At 37.9% G+C, this 16,906-nt stretch overlaps 1 protein-coding gene and 1 pseudogene across 3 annotated transcripts in view; both read right to left on the bottom strand.

Moving 5' to 3' along the window:
- Positions 1-16,906, bottom strand: part of NSUN3 (NOP2/Sun RNA methyltransferase 3) — a 53,213-nt gene that overhangs the window by 21,372 nt on the left and 14,935 nt on the right. The window contains exons 4-7 of one of the 3 annotated variants that reach the window (XR_004681124.1): positions 14,023-14,177; positions 12,757-12,878; positions 10,332-10,399; positions 9,891-9,991 (exon numbers count right to left, since the gene is read on the bottom strand). Coding sequence is in view for 2 of the 3 variants with exons in the window: in XM_035015179.1 (XP_034871070.1) it covers positions 10,300-10,399; positions 12,757-12,878; positions 14,023-14,177 (377 nt within the window). In the remaining variant the exon portion in view is untranslated. Of the gene's footprint in view, positions 1-9,890; positions 9,992-10,013; positions 10,400-12,756; positions 12,879-14,022; positions 14,178-16,906 lie in introns of those variants that run through there. The other 2 variants (XM_035015179.1, XM_035015178.1) reach the window with 2 other exon arrangements.
- LOC118017353 lies at positions 6,895-9,254 on the bottom strand (annotated as a pseudogene).

The following is a 16,906-nucleotide window of genomic DNA, read 5'->3' as shown; positions in this document are numbered from 1 at the left end:
TTAAAGAAACAACTAAATCAACGGTCAAAAATTTCCCCAAAGAACTCAGGTCCATTATGGCTTCAACTGCGGTTTCTGTCAAATAGTCAAGGGAAAAAAATAATTGCAATTTTCCATACACTGTTCCAGAGAACATAAATGAGAACCCACTCCTCAGTTCATTTTATGAAGCCAGCATAACCTTAATTACAAACTCTAATAAGACTATTTCAAAAATGAAAAATTACAGGCCAGTTTCACTCATGAACACACATGAAAAAATCCTAAGCAAAATATCAAACAGAATCCAGAAAAAATTACCTATATATTTCTACATATCACAGAATTATGAGGGGTTTTGTTAAAAATCCAAAAGAATCTATAAATTTTAAACTTAACAAATCTATCAATATTGTGAAATAGCAAGAAAATGTCAAAACTCTCTAAATTGATAGGTTTAATGTAATTCCAATCAAAATCCCTACAAGTTTTTTATGAAACTTGAAAAGCTGATTCTAAAATGTAAAGATGCAAAGGAATCGAAAATAGCCAACATACTCTTAACAAAACAAAATGAAACAAACAAACAAAAGGGAATATTTGCACCTACATATTACGACATTAATGCTATGGTAAGTTAGTGTAGCACTAGTTGGAGGATCTGTAAACAAAGCAATTGAATAAACAGAAATCAGACTGATGTTAATGTGGACATCTGATTTATGACAGAAGTAGCACTACAGAGTACTGGTAAATGGACAGACTTTTCAATAAATGCTGTTGGGGGGCACCTGGGTGGTTCAGTTGGTTAAGAGTGTGACTCTTTGATTTCGGCTCAGGTCATGATCTCAGGGTCGTGAGATGGAGCCCTATGTGGGTCTCCGTGCTCAGCTGGGAGTCTACTAGAGATTCTCTCTCTCCCTCTGCCTCTTCCCCCGTTCCCATGTGCTTTCTCTCTCTTTCTAAAAATAAATAAATACATCTTTAAAAAAATAAAATAAAAGCTGTTGGGACAATTAGGTATTCATGTGCAAGGTTAAAAAAAGGAAGGAAAATGGGAAGGAAGAAAAGAAAATAGATTCCTACCTTACACTACTAAACAAAAATTAGCTGAGGTGTACTATAGACCTAAATGTAAAAGTTAAAAAATGAAGCTTCCAGAAAATAACACAAGAGATTATCTAAGTTATGGAAATATTTCTTAAACAGGACACAAAGAAGCATTCATCCTAAGGGAAGATATAGATATATTTAAAAAGCAATAACCTTTCTTTATAAAAACAAAAACAAAAAAACCAGAACACTAAAAAGAGTAAAAGGTAAGCCACCAAGCCACAATATGGAGAAGATATTGTACCACAAAGTCAAAAACTGTGAAGGGACTGATATTTATCTTGCTTGTAAGCTAAAAAGGTAGCATGCCAGTTTCAGGGATGTTGACAGAAGTCATGAAACTCCTACATCAGTAATGATGGACGGTTACTTACTTACAAAATAATGGCAGCCACGTCAAACAAAATTTCAATCTGCCCTGTTTCACCACTGGTGCTCAGAATATAAAAGGCACTCAATAAATACTGAGAATACAATAAACAGAAAGAATACAGTTAGGGGAGAACTGCCACTATCCTTGCATCCTGTTTCTATGAAGAAGGAGGAGATTCTTCCTCCTCCACCTACAAGGCAGGGATAGGCATGTTGCTGGAGTAAACAATTCAAGACCCTCTCCACCTATTTACTTGAGCCTCTGCAAACAAGGAGAGAAGTAGCTAATGTAGTCAATGAACAGCATCCATTGTTATTATTTTTACTAATGAGTGTAACCAAAATGGAAAAATCACTATTCGTGGAACATCACAAACTCTCTATTCTCCTGGAACTGCCTGAGCTCTGGCACAACAGGCCCTACCCTTTCACTTTTTTAATCATGTTTCCATGCACAGGATATAAAAGGGGAGGGCTCTTACTTACTGTCTAGAGCTGTCTGGATTAGCTGATTAAATTTCAAGATTTAGATGTGGGACTGGAATAAGGTTTCATCAGAGGTCCCTGGGTGGGGTTTAGGGGTGAGCTAACACAAAGGACTGGATTGTCAAATCAGATTCTCATGAGCCAGGTATCTTAGCCATTATCAAGCTTTACTAATAATTTCAAATATACAAGCAATCAAGTGGCATAAAAGAGGCAGGGACATCCAATGTGGCTATCTCAGTCTTGCTTATAGCTCAGAATGTTTTCTAGCTCAGATAATAGATGAGTTCTCTAAGCAAATTTCACAGGTCACCTCACACAATGGGGAGCATCTCCAATATATCTTAGGGAGTTGAATACTTGTATGACACTCTCCAGGAAGCTGGGCCTCATAAATCTAGATTCTAGGTTGTGTTTACCATGGCAATCCTAACCAGGGATATTCTGCTCAAAGCATGCCATAAGTAAGAGTTCTCCTCTCAACAAAATTCATTAGTTTATTTACCAAGGAGGTCAGTTATCATCATGTTTAACTGGGTCACCCGCCTTCTTTCTTTCCATGGGACTGCCTCCCTAGAAATCAAGAGAGAAATGGATCACAGGCCAGCTGCTAACTCCTTCCCCAAAGAATTATCAAACTCTTGTCTGGATCATTGAAAAGGCTGATATTTTAATCTCCACTAGGAGGTTTTTGTACCTATTTCTTGCATTAATGAGATCCTATCAGTAGAAAGTCTTTGATACTCCTAGCTACCTGAATACATGTGAATGAATGGAATGATTTAATATGATGTAGCCATTTCAAAAGTATATTTTCAAATACTACTTATTAACATGTTCATAATAAATTAAATAGAAGATATCAAATTATATATCACTATGATTTCTATTATTGTAATTACTATATGCAATCAAAGGAAGTAAGTCAATATAAATTTCTTTCAATGGATGGCTTATTTTCTTCTTTATATTTCTTTTTATATTTCAAATGCTGTATGAGACATTATTTCCATGTTAGGAAAAATTACTAGAATAAATATCTTTACCTTAAATATTTATCTGTTGCTTATTTTGTTAAAATATAACTTGTAAACCCACACCCCATCCTTAACCTGACCAAAGCCTAGCGTCCCCACTCTTGCTACCTCTGTATTCTATTCTGTTACCACACGTTCTTGCCCCACGTTATGAAAATTGCCCTGAGAACAAAAAGCATTTCGTATATATTTTAGTATCTGCAGTGTCTAGCAAAGTTCTGACGCAAAATACTTAATAAATGTTGGATAAATTCATAAATGCTGATAAAATCTCATTTTCAAGATTTTATTTCATACTCTCAATCTATACTTGAGATACTTTTAATAATTTTTTTTTTTTAAGATTTTATTTATTTATTTGAGAGAGAGAGAATGAGAGACAGAGAGCATGAGAGGGAGGAGGGTCAGAGGGAGAAGCAGACTCCCTGCCGAGCAGGGAGCCCGATACGGGACTCGATCCCGGGACTCCAGGATCATGACCTGAATCAAAGGCAGTCGCTTAACCAACTGAGCCACCCAGGCGCCCTATACTTGAGATACTTTTAATGTTGAAAATACAATAGCTACAAACTATGGATGTCTCCTCAACCTTTTACAATTTCATTTAATGTGGAATATTTGGATCTGCACACTCTCATTAAAAAGAAGTGTGTAACTTTGCCCAAATTACAGATTTTTAATCTGAGAACCTCTGACTCCTGCCATTTAACTTAAAGAAAAAAAGAAGAAAGAGGAGGAAGAAAAGTATTAGTAGTAGTAGCAGCAAGAGTAGTAGTATTAATAGTGGTTTGCTTTTGTTTTCTGGATTCCAAACATATGACTAAGCATATAATGATAGTATGCAAAGCTAAGTGAATTAGTTGACCTTTAAAAAGAAATTATATACATAGCCAAAACAGTGGTGAAATCTTCCATTCTAATAGAACTGTATGTCCAAATATTATTTTTCCAACATGAACACATCAATATTTTGGTCACTATGATGATGAATGATGAAGACTCACGCTCCATAATCACTAGGTATCCCTTATCTCAGCTCAAGAGCATGACAGAGGAGTTGTTGGGGATTTTTTTTTTTTTTTAATGTTTCTTTTAAAACACAGTTCTTGCTGTCAGAGTACTACCTTTTAAGGATAGTTATCTGGATGATTTATACAAATTTTCAAAATGTAACTGAATCATCTAAGCTTCCTTTTTCAATGGGTTCACAAATTGGATTTTACTTGTCAACTAGTGAGAAAAGAAAACCAGAAGGGGTCAGTATTTTAAATGTGATTGATTTTCTCTGAGGAAATGGATGACATGATACATTACTGCAATAACATACCAATATTTTTGTTATAAATCATACTCTTCAGTTCGTGCTTTCCCACCTAAAAATCATGTAAACTTCTTTTGCACAAACACCATGGCCACTTTCTAAAGAGACTACATGTGTGTTATTTTCAACATATTTTCCCACTCTGTTTTTCCTAATACATTTAAATTAAAATGAAGCAGAGAATCTGATTATGTACTATGTACATACATAGTATGTAACAGAAATGACTGCTCTCAGAAATTATTTTGAGAAATAAAGTAAAGGTATACTTTCAAATGGTACTCCATTAATAGAACTGGCTTATGTTCAATTATTCCTTATAATGTTGTCCCACATTCTTATCTTCTGAAATGGTTTTTGGGAAGATATGTGAGAGAGCTGTATATAATTTTATCTTCATGTTTTATAAGTTAAACAGAAGATTCTAATTTTTCCACTTCTGTATGGATAAATCAAAGAGTCCTCAATAAGTGTACAATGAACCCATATGCTTTGGAATCTCTCTCCTGTCATCATTGTGTCTTCCAATAAGCTTTCCATGGTAAAATGAAAAATCAGGTTAGATTACTCTTTTCATGATTATAAACATACATTAATTTTTAAAATAATTTTAAAAGACTTACATATCTACTAACATTACTCTTTTTAAAAAATATGTAACATCAAGAAACTTTTATTATGTTAAAGTATTGAGATGCCTGGGTGGCTCAATCGGTTAAGCGTCTGCCTTTGGCTCAGGTCATGATCTCAGGGTCCAGGGATTGAGCTCCACATCAGGCTCCTTGCTCAGCAGGGAGTCTGCTTCTCCTTTCCCTCTGCCCTTCCCCTGCTCTGTGTGCATTCTCTCTCTCTTAAATAAATAAATAAAATCTTTAATAATAATAATAAAGTATCAATTTTAAGTATCACATTCATAAAAACGTGTTAAGAGTAATATTTGGTTGTACAGTATTGTGTTTTCAAAAGCTAAAACTGTGAACACTATGCAGACTGCCTAATTAATATAAATATGAAAAATTTCTGGTGAGGTAAATGAATATATAGCCACAGAGGGCATAAAGTATCTTTGAGTGCTGTATCTGTCAGCTGACAAATGCAAATACTACAAAACAGTACAAAAGTTTTCCTTATTTGCCTCTCAATTATCCATTCCACTCCTTTTCTCCCTTCTGAGTGCCATCTTCTGTCCACAATATCAAGCTAGGCAATATTTGCTTTCTTGCTTTCTAATTGCTCTTTGCAAATGAAAATAAGGATCTACTATCAATCCTTTATACTTTTGAGTAAAACTCACACATCAATATATTTACTTTCTTGCCTATGTTTGCATTTGAAACTTTTCATTTCTTATTGTGGAATAAAAGGATTGCCTTTTGTTAAAGGAAGGTAAGATAATAACTAGGTGAGAAAGATTCCAAAGAAAGTAAGAAATTTCTTTGTATGTGGCACAGTGAGTGATAGAGCTATCCCTGATGAGACAATTACTATTACTATATATTTCATTTTCTAGGGTCAAGGACAGGAGGTAAAAGAGAAATTGTGGCTGACATTATCATTTTTTCTTCATCTTTTCAACTCCCAGACTTGTAGATGTCAGGGAATTAGAACCATTCTCTGTGCCTATTGCTTGGGTTTCCTACTCTTTCCCCATTATCATCATAACCACACAACCAAGGGACCCAAAGTTTCAACTACTTTATTTAGGTGGCTCCCAAATCTCTCACACAGACCAAGCATCAGAGACAGGAAATGGAGAGTAGCTGTTCAAGGAAAAGAATAGGAGATGGCTGGGGTGATGGTCTTCCCCATCTGATTACATAAAAATCTACACCTGGAGTGAGTGAGATGTCAGTTTTGCACCTTGTTAATATGCTACTAAAATGATGTAATGCTAAAGCCATTCCTTTTGGAAAATAAGATGATGGGAGAGTGGAGTGGCCACTAAGGAAGAGCCATAGTTGTTAGGGCATAAGTAGGTGCCTATGTGAGGTTTATATAAATGTGTGACCTTTACGACAATGATTGAAATGCTAAATGAAGTTAAGAGAAATGTATCAATTGGAGGAAAAAAACTAAACTGAAACTAAAACCATGCTTTGGTTATATAAAAGCAATACAAATCAAAATAAATTACAGAAATGCTTTATGTTTATGTCTAATTACTACGCAGCACAACAGTGATTATATCATCTTTGGCAGATTAACTTTGCTATAATTTTTTTTTGGTGCCAATTAAATAGTTTTATTTAAGACATTGCATTTTCCACTTAACAATACAATGTTTATAAATGCAATGCTTATTTCCTTTCCCTGTGCACGTATTCCATATTCAAGTATCAAGAATGCCGGGTTTAATTTTTTTTTTATTTTTATTTTTTTTAAAGATTTTATTTATTTGACACAGAGAGAGAGCGTGAGAGAGGGAACACAAGCAGGGGCAGAGCGAGAGGGAGAAGCAGGCTTCCCGCTGAGCAGGGAGCCTGATGTGGGACTCAATCCCAGGACCCTGGGACCATGACCCGAGCTAAAGGCAGACGCTTAACGACTGAGCCACCCAGGTGCCCAAGAATGCCCAGTTTATTTACTATAGCAGCTCAACATTAAAACTGCCATGGAATTTGCTATAAATTTGGGTCCTTCGAATATTTGGTGTGGAACAATGCTGGACCTATTCTCAGGTTGACTTAATCAACCTCTTCGATGGTGGGTCCAGAGGAGGCACCACCAGAGGGAGCAGCTCCACCACCAGGGAAGCTTCCAGGCATTCCTCCTGGCATGCCCCCTGCACTCTGGTACAGTTTGGTAATGATAGGATTGCAGACTTTCTCCAGCTCTTTCTGCTGGTGTTCAAATTCTTCCTTCTCTGCAGTCTGGTTCTTATCAAGCCAATTGATGATTTCATTGCACTTGTCAAGAATCTTCTGATTGTCCTCATCATTGATCTTGCCCTGAAGTTTTTCATCTTCAACAGTTGCTTCAACCATTGAATGCATAAGACTCAAGTGAATTCTTGGAAGACAGCTTGTCCCGCTGTTTCTCATCTTCAGCTTTGTACTTCTCTGCTTCCTGGACCATGCGCTCAATGTCTTCCTTGCTCAAGTGGCCCTTGTCATTAGTGATGGTAATCTTGTTCTCTTTTCTTGTGCTCTTATCCACAGCAGAGACATTGAGGATACCATTAGCATCAATATCAAAAGTGACTTCAATCTGAGGAACGCCACGAGGGGCAAGAGATATGTCTGTGAGTTCGAACTTGCCAAGTAAGTTGTTATCCTTGGTCATGACACTCACCTTCATACACCTGAATAAGCACACCAGGCTGGTTGTCAGAGTAGGTAGTGAAGGTTTGTGTCTGTTTGGTAGGAATGGTAGTATTATGCTTGATGAGAACAGTCATGACTCCTCCAGCAGTTTCAGTGCCAAGAGAAAGTGGAGTGACATCCAAGAGCAGCAAATCTTGAACATTTTCAGATTTGTCTCCAGAAAGGGTGGCTGCCTGGACAGCTGCACCGTAAGCAACAGCCTCATCAGGGTTGATGCTCTTATTCAGTTCTTTCCCATTGAAGAAATCCTGTAGAAGTTTCTGAATCTTGGGGATACGGGTAGAACCACCCACCAGGACATTATCGTGGATCTGAGATTTGTCTAGCTTGGCATCCCGAAGGGCTTTCTCTACAGGGTCCAGGGTGCCACACAACAGATCAGCATTTAATTCTTCAAACCAGGCACGAGTAATAGAGGTATAGAAGTCGATTCCTTCGTATAGAGAATCAATCTCAATACTGGCCTGCGTGCTGGAAGAAAGTGTACGCTTAGCACGTTCACAAGCAGTACGGAGACGACGAACTGCCCTCTTGTTTTCACTGATGCCCTTCTTATGTTTGCGCTTGAACTCTGCAATAAAATGGTTGACCATCCTGTTGTCGAAGTCTTCTCCACCTAAGTGGGTGTCTCCAGCTGTGGATTTAACCTCAAAGATCCCATCTTCAATAGTAAGGATTGACACATCGAAAGTGCCACCTCCTAAGTCAAAGATCAGCACATTCCTTTCAGCACCAACCTTCTTGTCTAAGCCATAAGCAATAGCAGCAGCAGTTGGCTCATTGATGATTCAAAGTACATTGAGACCAGCAATAGTTCCAGCATCTTTGGTAGCCTGACACTGAGAGTCACTGAAGTATGCAGGTACCGTGACAACTGCATTGCTAACAGTCTTCCCAAGGTAAGCCTCTGCAATTTCCTTCATCTTCATCAAAACCATAGAGGACACCTCCTCTGGATAGAAACTTTTTGTCTCTCCCTTGTATTCTACTTGGACCTTGGGCCTGCCAGCATCATTCACCACCATAAAAGGCCAATGCTTCATATCAGACTGGACAACAGCATCATCAAATCTACATCCAATCAGGCATTTGGCATCAAAAACTGTGTTGGTGGGGTTCATCGCAACTTGATTCTTTGCAGCATCACTGATCAATCATTTGGTGTCAGTGAAGGCGACATAACTTGGGGTGGTTCAGTTTCCCTGATCATTGGCAATTATTTCCACTTTCCCGTGCTGGAAGACACCCACACAAGAGTAGGTGGTGTCAAGATCAATGCCAACTGCCAGTCCCTTAGACATGATTGCTTCTGTGTGGGCCTGGCTCGGCTTGAGAAGAAAACAGCTGTCTGGTGATCTAGCCCAGCATTCAATGAGAGTAACTTTGCTATAAATTTAATTACAGATTTAAATTCTAAATACTCAGCCCTTCTAATTTAGTGTTTTAAAACAATTATTTGCTGACCTCCTTCTACATACCAGACACCAAATTATGTATTAGCAGTAAAAACAGTAAGACTATCCCTGTTCCCATGGGGCTTATAACAGTCTTGTTGAAGAAAGAGATAAGTACTAGGCAAATGTTAAGCAAAGAAACTGACAATATATTTTTATTTTTATTTATTTTTTTTTTTTTAAGATTTTTAAATTTATTTTTTAGAGAGCGAGTGAGAGAGAAACAGCATGAGAGGGGAGAGGGTCAGAGGGAGAAGCAGGCTCCCCGCTGAGCCGGGAGCCCGATGTGGGACTCGATCCCAGGACCCTAGGATCATGACCTGAGCTGAAGGCAGACGCTTAACCATCTGAGCCACCCAGGCGCCCGACAATATATTTTTAAATGAAAGTAAGGACATGAAGGGAATATCAATCCCTGACCTCTTCTTATTGAAGCCTTACCCTACACTCCCTAGTCAGAGCTAATTTCTAAAGAATCCAGAGTTAGCCAACAGAAAGGGGAGAATGAATAAGAAGAACCCTCAATCAAAAGGAACAGGAAATGCCCTGGCCTCAGAAATGACATTGTAAGGTGAGTTTGAAGAACTGCTCCAGTGGAACACAAAGCAAGAGAAGTCCTGAGATAATGAGGCAAATGAAGTAAGAAGGAACCATATCCAAAGACGGCTTGAATATCATACTAAGGAATTTGAAATCTTAATGGTAATGGGAACCACTGCAGAATTTTAAAAAGGAGAATGACATAATCAGATTTACATTTCAGATCAGATTTGCTTTACTGTGAAGAGTGAAGTGAAGCTCACACCTGGAGACATGCAGGGCAGTTAGGAGCCAGTTACAAGGATTCAGATGACAGATGCTGGTGGCTCAGGTTAGGCTATTCAGGATGGATAGAACTGGATGGACCTGAAAAATACGGAACAGGTACAACTGAAACATCTTAGCAATTGACTGAGTACAAGAGAAAGGGGGGTTGGAGATGGATTTCTGACTTAGGCAAATGTATGATGGTATGGAAATTACTGAGATACAAAAGAGAGAAAAAAAGAGGTAGATTAGTGGGGTTTCTATTTGATTTTTTGTTGTGTTGATTTTGGGGGGGACAGAATAGCATTTGAAATTATGAGTTCTTCTCTTGACAAACTGAGTTTTATGTGGCCAAGGGGCTTCCAAATGGAGATATGTCATAGATAACTGAATATATAGGTCTGAGGCTAGGGAGAAAGATCTGAGCTTAGATACATACTTGGGAGGTAGCGTCTTGTATCAGTTGAAGCCATCAGATAAATAGAGAAGAGAGTCAACATCAGCAGCCTAAGGAAACCCAGAAATTATGGGATGAGCTGGTTAAGGGTAAATTAAGAAAATAAGTAGGAAGAAAACCAGGAAAGCATATGATCACAAAATTCAGGGGAAGAGAATACTATGAGAGAGAACAAGCAGGGGTGCCTGAGTGGCACAGTTGGTTAAGTCTCCGACTCTTGGTTTCAGCTCAAGTCGTGATCTCAGGGTTGTGAGATCGAGCCCTGTGTGGGACTCTGTGCTCAGCATGAAGTCTGCTTAAGACCCTCTCTCTCCCTCTGCCCACCCCGCAAATAAATAAATCTTAAAAAAAAAAAAAAAGACGAAACATGCAGTCAATAAAGTCAAATGCAATAGAAAGTATAAACTGGTATAGCTATTTTAGAGAACAATATATCTAAAATGTTTGATCCTCAATTCCACTTCGTGATATTTAATCAAGAAAAATGTTAGTATCATGTCCAATGAGACAAATTAAAGGATGGTTTGTAAAAGTAAAAAAAAAAAAAAAAAGGAAATAATATAAGTATTCAAAAAATAGAGGATTAAATAGAATATGATAGATTGATTCTATTTAATATTTCACAAAAGTTGAAGAGAACAAAGTAAATCTATAAGGAAAAAACTAAGAAAAATTAAGTACAAAAAAAGCAAGTTTCAGAACAATATATACACAGTGATAGCAATTATTTTTAAATGAATTTATGCACACATAATCGTAAAAATCTCTAGAGAAAAAGTTTGGAAATTTTTTTGATTTGGAAGTCCACACAAGTCCACTAAACAAGTCCAACAGATAACTCAGTAAAGAAAGCTGGTATTTGGTTGGGTCCATGGCCAAGAGGGCCTTTTGCTTCATTTTTATTATTTGAGCTTTTTACAATGAAAATGTTCCCTTGTAATAGTTATATAATAAAATAGATTTTTAAAATGCTATCAAGAGATCAAGTAAAATTAAAACTGAAAAATATTTGCCAATTTAATAGATCTTTAGTAACCTTAACAAGCATAAATTTGGAAGAATAAAGGGAAAAGAAAATAGATTACAATGAACTGAGACAAAATGGGAGGAAAAACAACAGAATATAAAACACAGAAAGCTTGGTAATGAACCGGAAGAAAAAGAAGTGAAGGGAGGATTTTTCATGAGAGAGAAAGAAAAATGATATTCTCAGAAAGCCTGGTTGCTTAATCACAGTTTAAAAAAAAAAAAATAGAGGTCACAAAGCTAATAACCCATCATAAAACTTATTGTCTGTTACAAGGTGTAAGGTTAACAATGGCAAGGCCCAGAGTAGCTGGAATAATTAACTAAGAAGCCAGATCGAGAAAATTTAGGTGAGAAAGAAGTCTTATAGCAGGATCTATGCAACATGCCAAAGCTAATAATCCAAAGGTAGAAGGGGAAAGGTGGTATAAAATTCTCAAAATATCTTAGGGTTTAGTAGATGAAAGGCTGACACTGGAAGCATATAAATAGTTTAACTGCCAGATGAGTAACGTTTAGAAGAACCCTCTGGTAGGTACTACCTAGAACAGCCATATGAGCTGATTTCATAATCTGGTACAAGAACAAGACTACATATTAGTTGGTTGTACTACTTAGGTAATGGCATGTATTCATTGTTGTGTATCAATCAGAAATTGGAAGTAAACCACGTTGTCAGAAGTGCATAAAAAATGTTAATCATTATCATTCCACATGTAAGAGGTAACAAGTGATAATACATCATTAAGTTATATTTTAAAATATTCCAGAGAATTTTTGTTCTGCATTGAACAACAGGAATTACTTGGGAGTAGAGTATAAGTAGAAATCTCTTTTGAAGCCAGGACAGAATGTCCCAAAATGCCTCTGTTCATAAAAAAACCAAGTATTTCTTGGTGGTCACATGCTTCTGGAGAACTCTTCAAGGGGAGGTAAGTGCTAACAATGAACTACAATTTCCTAGGAGGCTGACCCATCCAAAACAATGTATCCATTACCAAAAACATACATCTTGGTCCAAAGCTACTATTATGGGGGACTGTTCAGGTTCTGGTGAAAGAATAGGGTGCTGAACACTAGGTTTGAGACGGTCCTGATAGGCAAACAACTTTAAACCACAGTAAAATCATATGTATCCTTTAAAAGACAATGCACAGCAATACTACATTTCATTGAGGGGGTGGGGGAGGGGGCAGTGGGGTCTTACAGCATGAGAGCTGAAAGCAAAGAGGTTAAGAATTTTCTGGATACAGCCTTTGGAGGAATAATTATCAACACCTACACAGAAAACCCTCCATTTGGGGAATCCTGTGTCATGATTTGTCATGCCTATTTAAATTACATTAGAAACCAGAATAACTTTTCTATTAATAGCCCTCACCTTAAGAGTTCTACCTGCAGAACAGGCAAATTCCTCCTTTGGCTTATCCTACAGGCTGCCTTCTGAGAATCAGAAGAGAACAACCAACTTCGATCATTTGAACATGGAGCATCAACTAACACCTAGAGAAAAAAAGGATATATAATGCAAACATGCACTGAAAATATAGTCTCAAATGCAAAATACATGGAGAAGCTATGTAAAACATGACAATAAGCAGCTAGTAAGTAAAGACATTTCTTTTAAAACCAAAAATGTACTATGGTAAATTCTTCATGACATTTCTTCACTAAAACTTTACAGGAAAATTTCCTATGCACTTTCAGTGTTTGATTTTTTGGCAGAGAGAGGGAACAGGAGGACTAAAAGTCTACTAATGTCTACTCATATTTCATATTCTTGATGACTATAGCAAAAACTTTTACAAAAGTTACTTGTTTTAAACAGACATTCTATATTTCTGGATTCTCAGCATTTATTTTTGAGAACTAATATTTCAATTTTGGTTTGCTGAAATGTTCTTTTTTTTCAACTGTCATACTCTGATAGGAAATGTTACTGAATTAAAGCAATTATATAGTGTACATGTTTGTTCATTGACCCAAGTAACATCTGATCTTTTCCTGAGTATCTCTGAAGCACCTGGAAATAAAAAACATTCAATGGGGCGCCTGAGTGGCTCAGTCGTTAAGCGTCTGCCTTCAGCTCAGGTCATGATCCCAGGGTTCTGGGATCGAGCCCCGCATAGGGCTCCCTGCTCCTCGGGAAGCCTGCTTCTCCTCCCTCTCTTGCTGTCATTCCCTCTGTCAAATGAATACATAATATCTTAAAAAAAAAAATTCAATCATCCCCAATCCCAATGTTACTACCGCTTCCTTTGAACCATGCTGACCATCAAATGAAAACTGCTTCCTTGTTCACTTTATCAAAATTTCCCAGAGGGGCGCCTGGGTGGCTCAGTCGTTGAGCGTCTGCCTTCGGCTCAGGTCATGATCCCAGGGTCCTGGGATCGAGCCCCGCATCGGGCTCCCTGCTCAGCGGGAAGCCTGCTTCTCCCTCTCCCACTCCCCCTGCTTGTGTTCCCTCTCTCGCTGTCTCTCTCTGTCAAATAAATAAAATCTTAAAAAAAAAAAAAAAAAAAAATTTCCCAGAGTACTGAGAAATTGTATCAGGCTATGTCTGGAAGCAGATGGAAGACAACAACAAAGCAACATAACAGTGGTATCACTGGGAGCCCATCAGTTTGTCACAATGTAATAACTATACCTTGTCAAACATTTCAGGCTGGGCATCTCCCATTTCTCTGCCATCCAATTCAGACACTTTAATTACGTTTACCAAAGGCTGTGGGATGAAAGATTCTAATGTCTGCCTCAGCCACCTCAATCTCAGACTATCGTGTTCATTACAGTGAAGATAACCTAAACATAAAGGATTAAAAAGTTTTAAAATGAATGCAATGGAATTGTTAAATTTCCACTTTTGATCAAATAAATTTCAGAAAGAAATCAATTCATCATAATTATGCAGAAATAGGGCACAGAGGTAAATATAATGATCTTAGGTTTAAAAAACAGCAATACACACACACACACACACACACACAAAACATTCACAACAGTCTTGCCTACATAGCCTGACAGAAGCTCTGACCATTTATTCATTCGAATTTAATTATGGATTCCTAAAGATATGCTATACAACCAATACCTCATGGTATTAGTAAGACATCGCTCAAAGTATGAACTGTCATAATTCCCATAACTGGGAAGTTACTTAGCTCTCAAGAGTCTGTTTCCCAAATTGAGGGTTGCTGGAGGGGAGGGGGGTGGGGGGAGGGGGTAACAAGGTAGTAACAAGGAGGGCACGTGATATAATGAATACTGGGTGTTATATACAACTAATCAATCACTGAACTCCACCTCTGAAACTAATAATACACTATATGTTAATAAAAAATGTTCATGACTTCATAAAAAAAAAGTCTCCGTTTCCTTATGTGTAAAATGGGGATTGTACCTAGTAAAAGGATTCAGAACATGCCTCTCCAAAATATGCCACTTTGGCATGTTGACATTATTTTGAGTAAAAGGCACTTGAATAATAGCAGATGCAGGAAGGGCATTTTTACCTTCCTTTTCTTTCCTAAAAGGAGATGAAATCCCGTATGAAAAATACTCTCCCTACACCAGAAGGAAAGAAATATTCTTATCACCAGAGATGGGGAGTCAGGGCCAAGAGAAATCTGTACAAACAGACCTTATTAAAAATTCTTCCTGGGGCGCCTGGGTGGCTCAGTCAGTTAAGCAGCTACCATCGGCTCAGGTCATGATCCCAGAGTCCGGGGATGGAGCCCCGTGTCGGGCTCCCTGCTCAGCAGGGAACTTGCTTCTCCCTCTGCTCCTCACCTTGCTCACTCTGTTTTACTTTCTCAAATAAATAAATAAAATCTTTAAAAAAAAATTCTCCCTGTCTTCTCCCCCACATATTTTAGTTATTTTCCACAACTGGCACTCTATGTTCAACCTAGTATACAAGCACTTAACGATTGGCCACTCTTGTGGATCTTCCACATTCACATTGGGCAGGTGTAGGAGTTGTCCTGGCTTAAAAGCTTCATGTCCCACAGAAGACAACATCTCTTCTAACAACTTCATAGGCACAGCTTTCAGGATCCCCATGAGGGATGCCCAAGTTACAAGAGGACTGCCCAGTAACAAGAATCAATGCACTCAGGAAGACCCAATCAGGGCATCCCTATTGGGTCTCTGGGGCTTATTTCATCTTTCTCCCAGTGCACATGCATTTTTACCCATCAGGGTCTTTTTTATCATGAGTAATGTTGCCTGGAAACGTGGTGACAATCTGTCAGGTTACCAGGGAAACAAAGCTAGAGAACTACATGAAGGTGAAATTGTAATGTAGAGGGGGAAATATTTTTGTAAACCCTTTGCTCAAATATATATGTATAAATATATATACATCTACATATCTCTCTCTATATATATATCTATACATATGTTGTTTTCTCTGGTTGTCAATCCATGATTAAAAACATTTAATGATTTCCTATCATACAGTACAGTTCAAACTATTGATTTATTTCAAGGTCTGTGATAATGAGACCTCAAGACAACCTTTCAATTTTAACCTCCCACTGTTTTACCAACATACTCTGTGCTCCACCAAATCTGACGGACTTGTCCACTTCTCATACATACTTTGAACCACTTCTATAGTACTTAACCATATTTTACCACAAGAGAGATGTTCATGTGCATTGCTTACCCTTTCTACTACCAGCGCACCACAATTTCTATATGGAAGGCACTTAGGAGATGGCATCAATTTTGTTAGGGGGTTAAAGGAATAAGAAATCACTTTAAAGCCACATTTACACAGGTAGTATTCTCTTTTTTAATTTAGTTTATGTGTTTACTTCAGGGGCTTTTAGAGGATTTGCTAATGCAGCTTACGGACAGTTGTCTAAAAACCTGAAATCACTAGAAAATGACCTAAGGCAAAAGTTAATGTTATGGAGGAGATGCAACCACAGGGAAACTAGAGTGAAAGAAAAAAGGAAGTAAATCATACAAAGATGGAGCACAAATATAAAAGGGTTTGTAATCAAGGCGGCTACAGCACTGGTCAGTCTCTCAGGATATGTCCACAGTCTGAAATTGCTAAGCCTTGGAAGAAACTATGGGGTTTAGTGGAGTAAGGAGGAAGAACAAGTAATCTGCTGTCATCTTCCTGTCTCCTGCCTCTCATTGGTTAAAGTCCATTCCAAGAGTTGATAACTTCCACACAGTTCAGGTTTGTGCTATCTGGCCCCTACAGGCAAGCCAGAGTCCCAAGGCCAGTAACAGCAACCATTCAAGTGTGGTGATTTTTGCTTATCTGGAGGCTCCTCAATTTGTGGCAGTAGTAACATCAGCAGCAGATAACTGCAGGAACAGCATGAATCTTTTCTAGGGTTTCTCCAATCTGGAAACAATTCAAGGGTCTCAAGCCTTTAAGGAATGGGAGTAAAGGTGAAGCCAAAGACATATGTGGTGGAGCATAAACTGGGGCCAAGAAAGCTCCCCAAAGTCACACCTTGTCCCCATCAGACACTAAGAGACTCAAAGGAAAGACCCGTGTCTTAATT

This window comes from Mirounga leonina, unplaced genomic scaffold (assembly GCF_011800145.1).
Source record: "Mirounga leonina isolate KUSES-001 unplaced genomic scaffold, KU_Mleo_1.0 Mir_169, whole genome shotgun sequence".
Classification (NCBI taxonomy): Eukaryota; Metazoa; Chordata; class Mammalia; order Carnivora; family Phocidae; genus Mirounga; species Mirounga leonina.
This window is presented reverse-complemented; position numbering and strand designations above follow the sequence as displayed.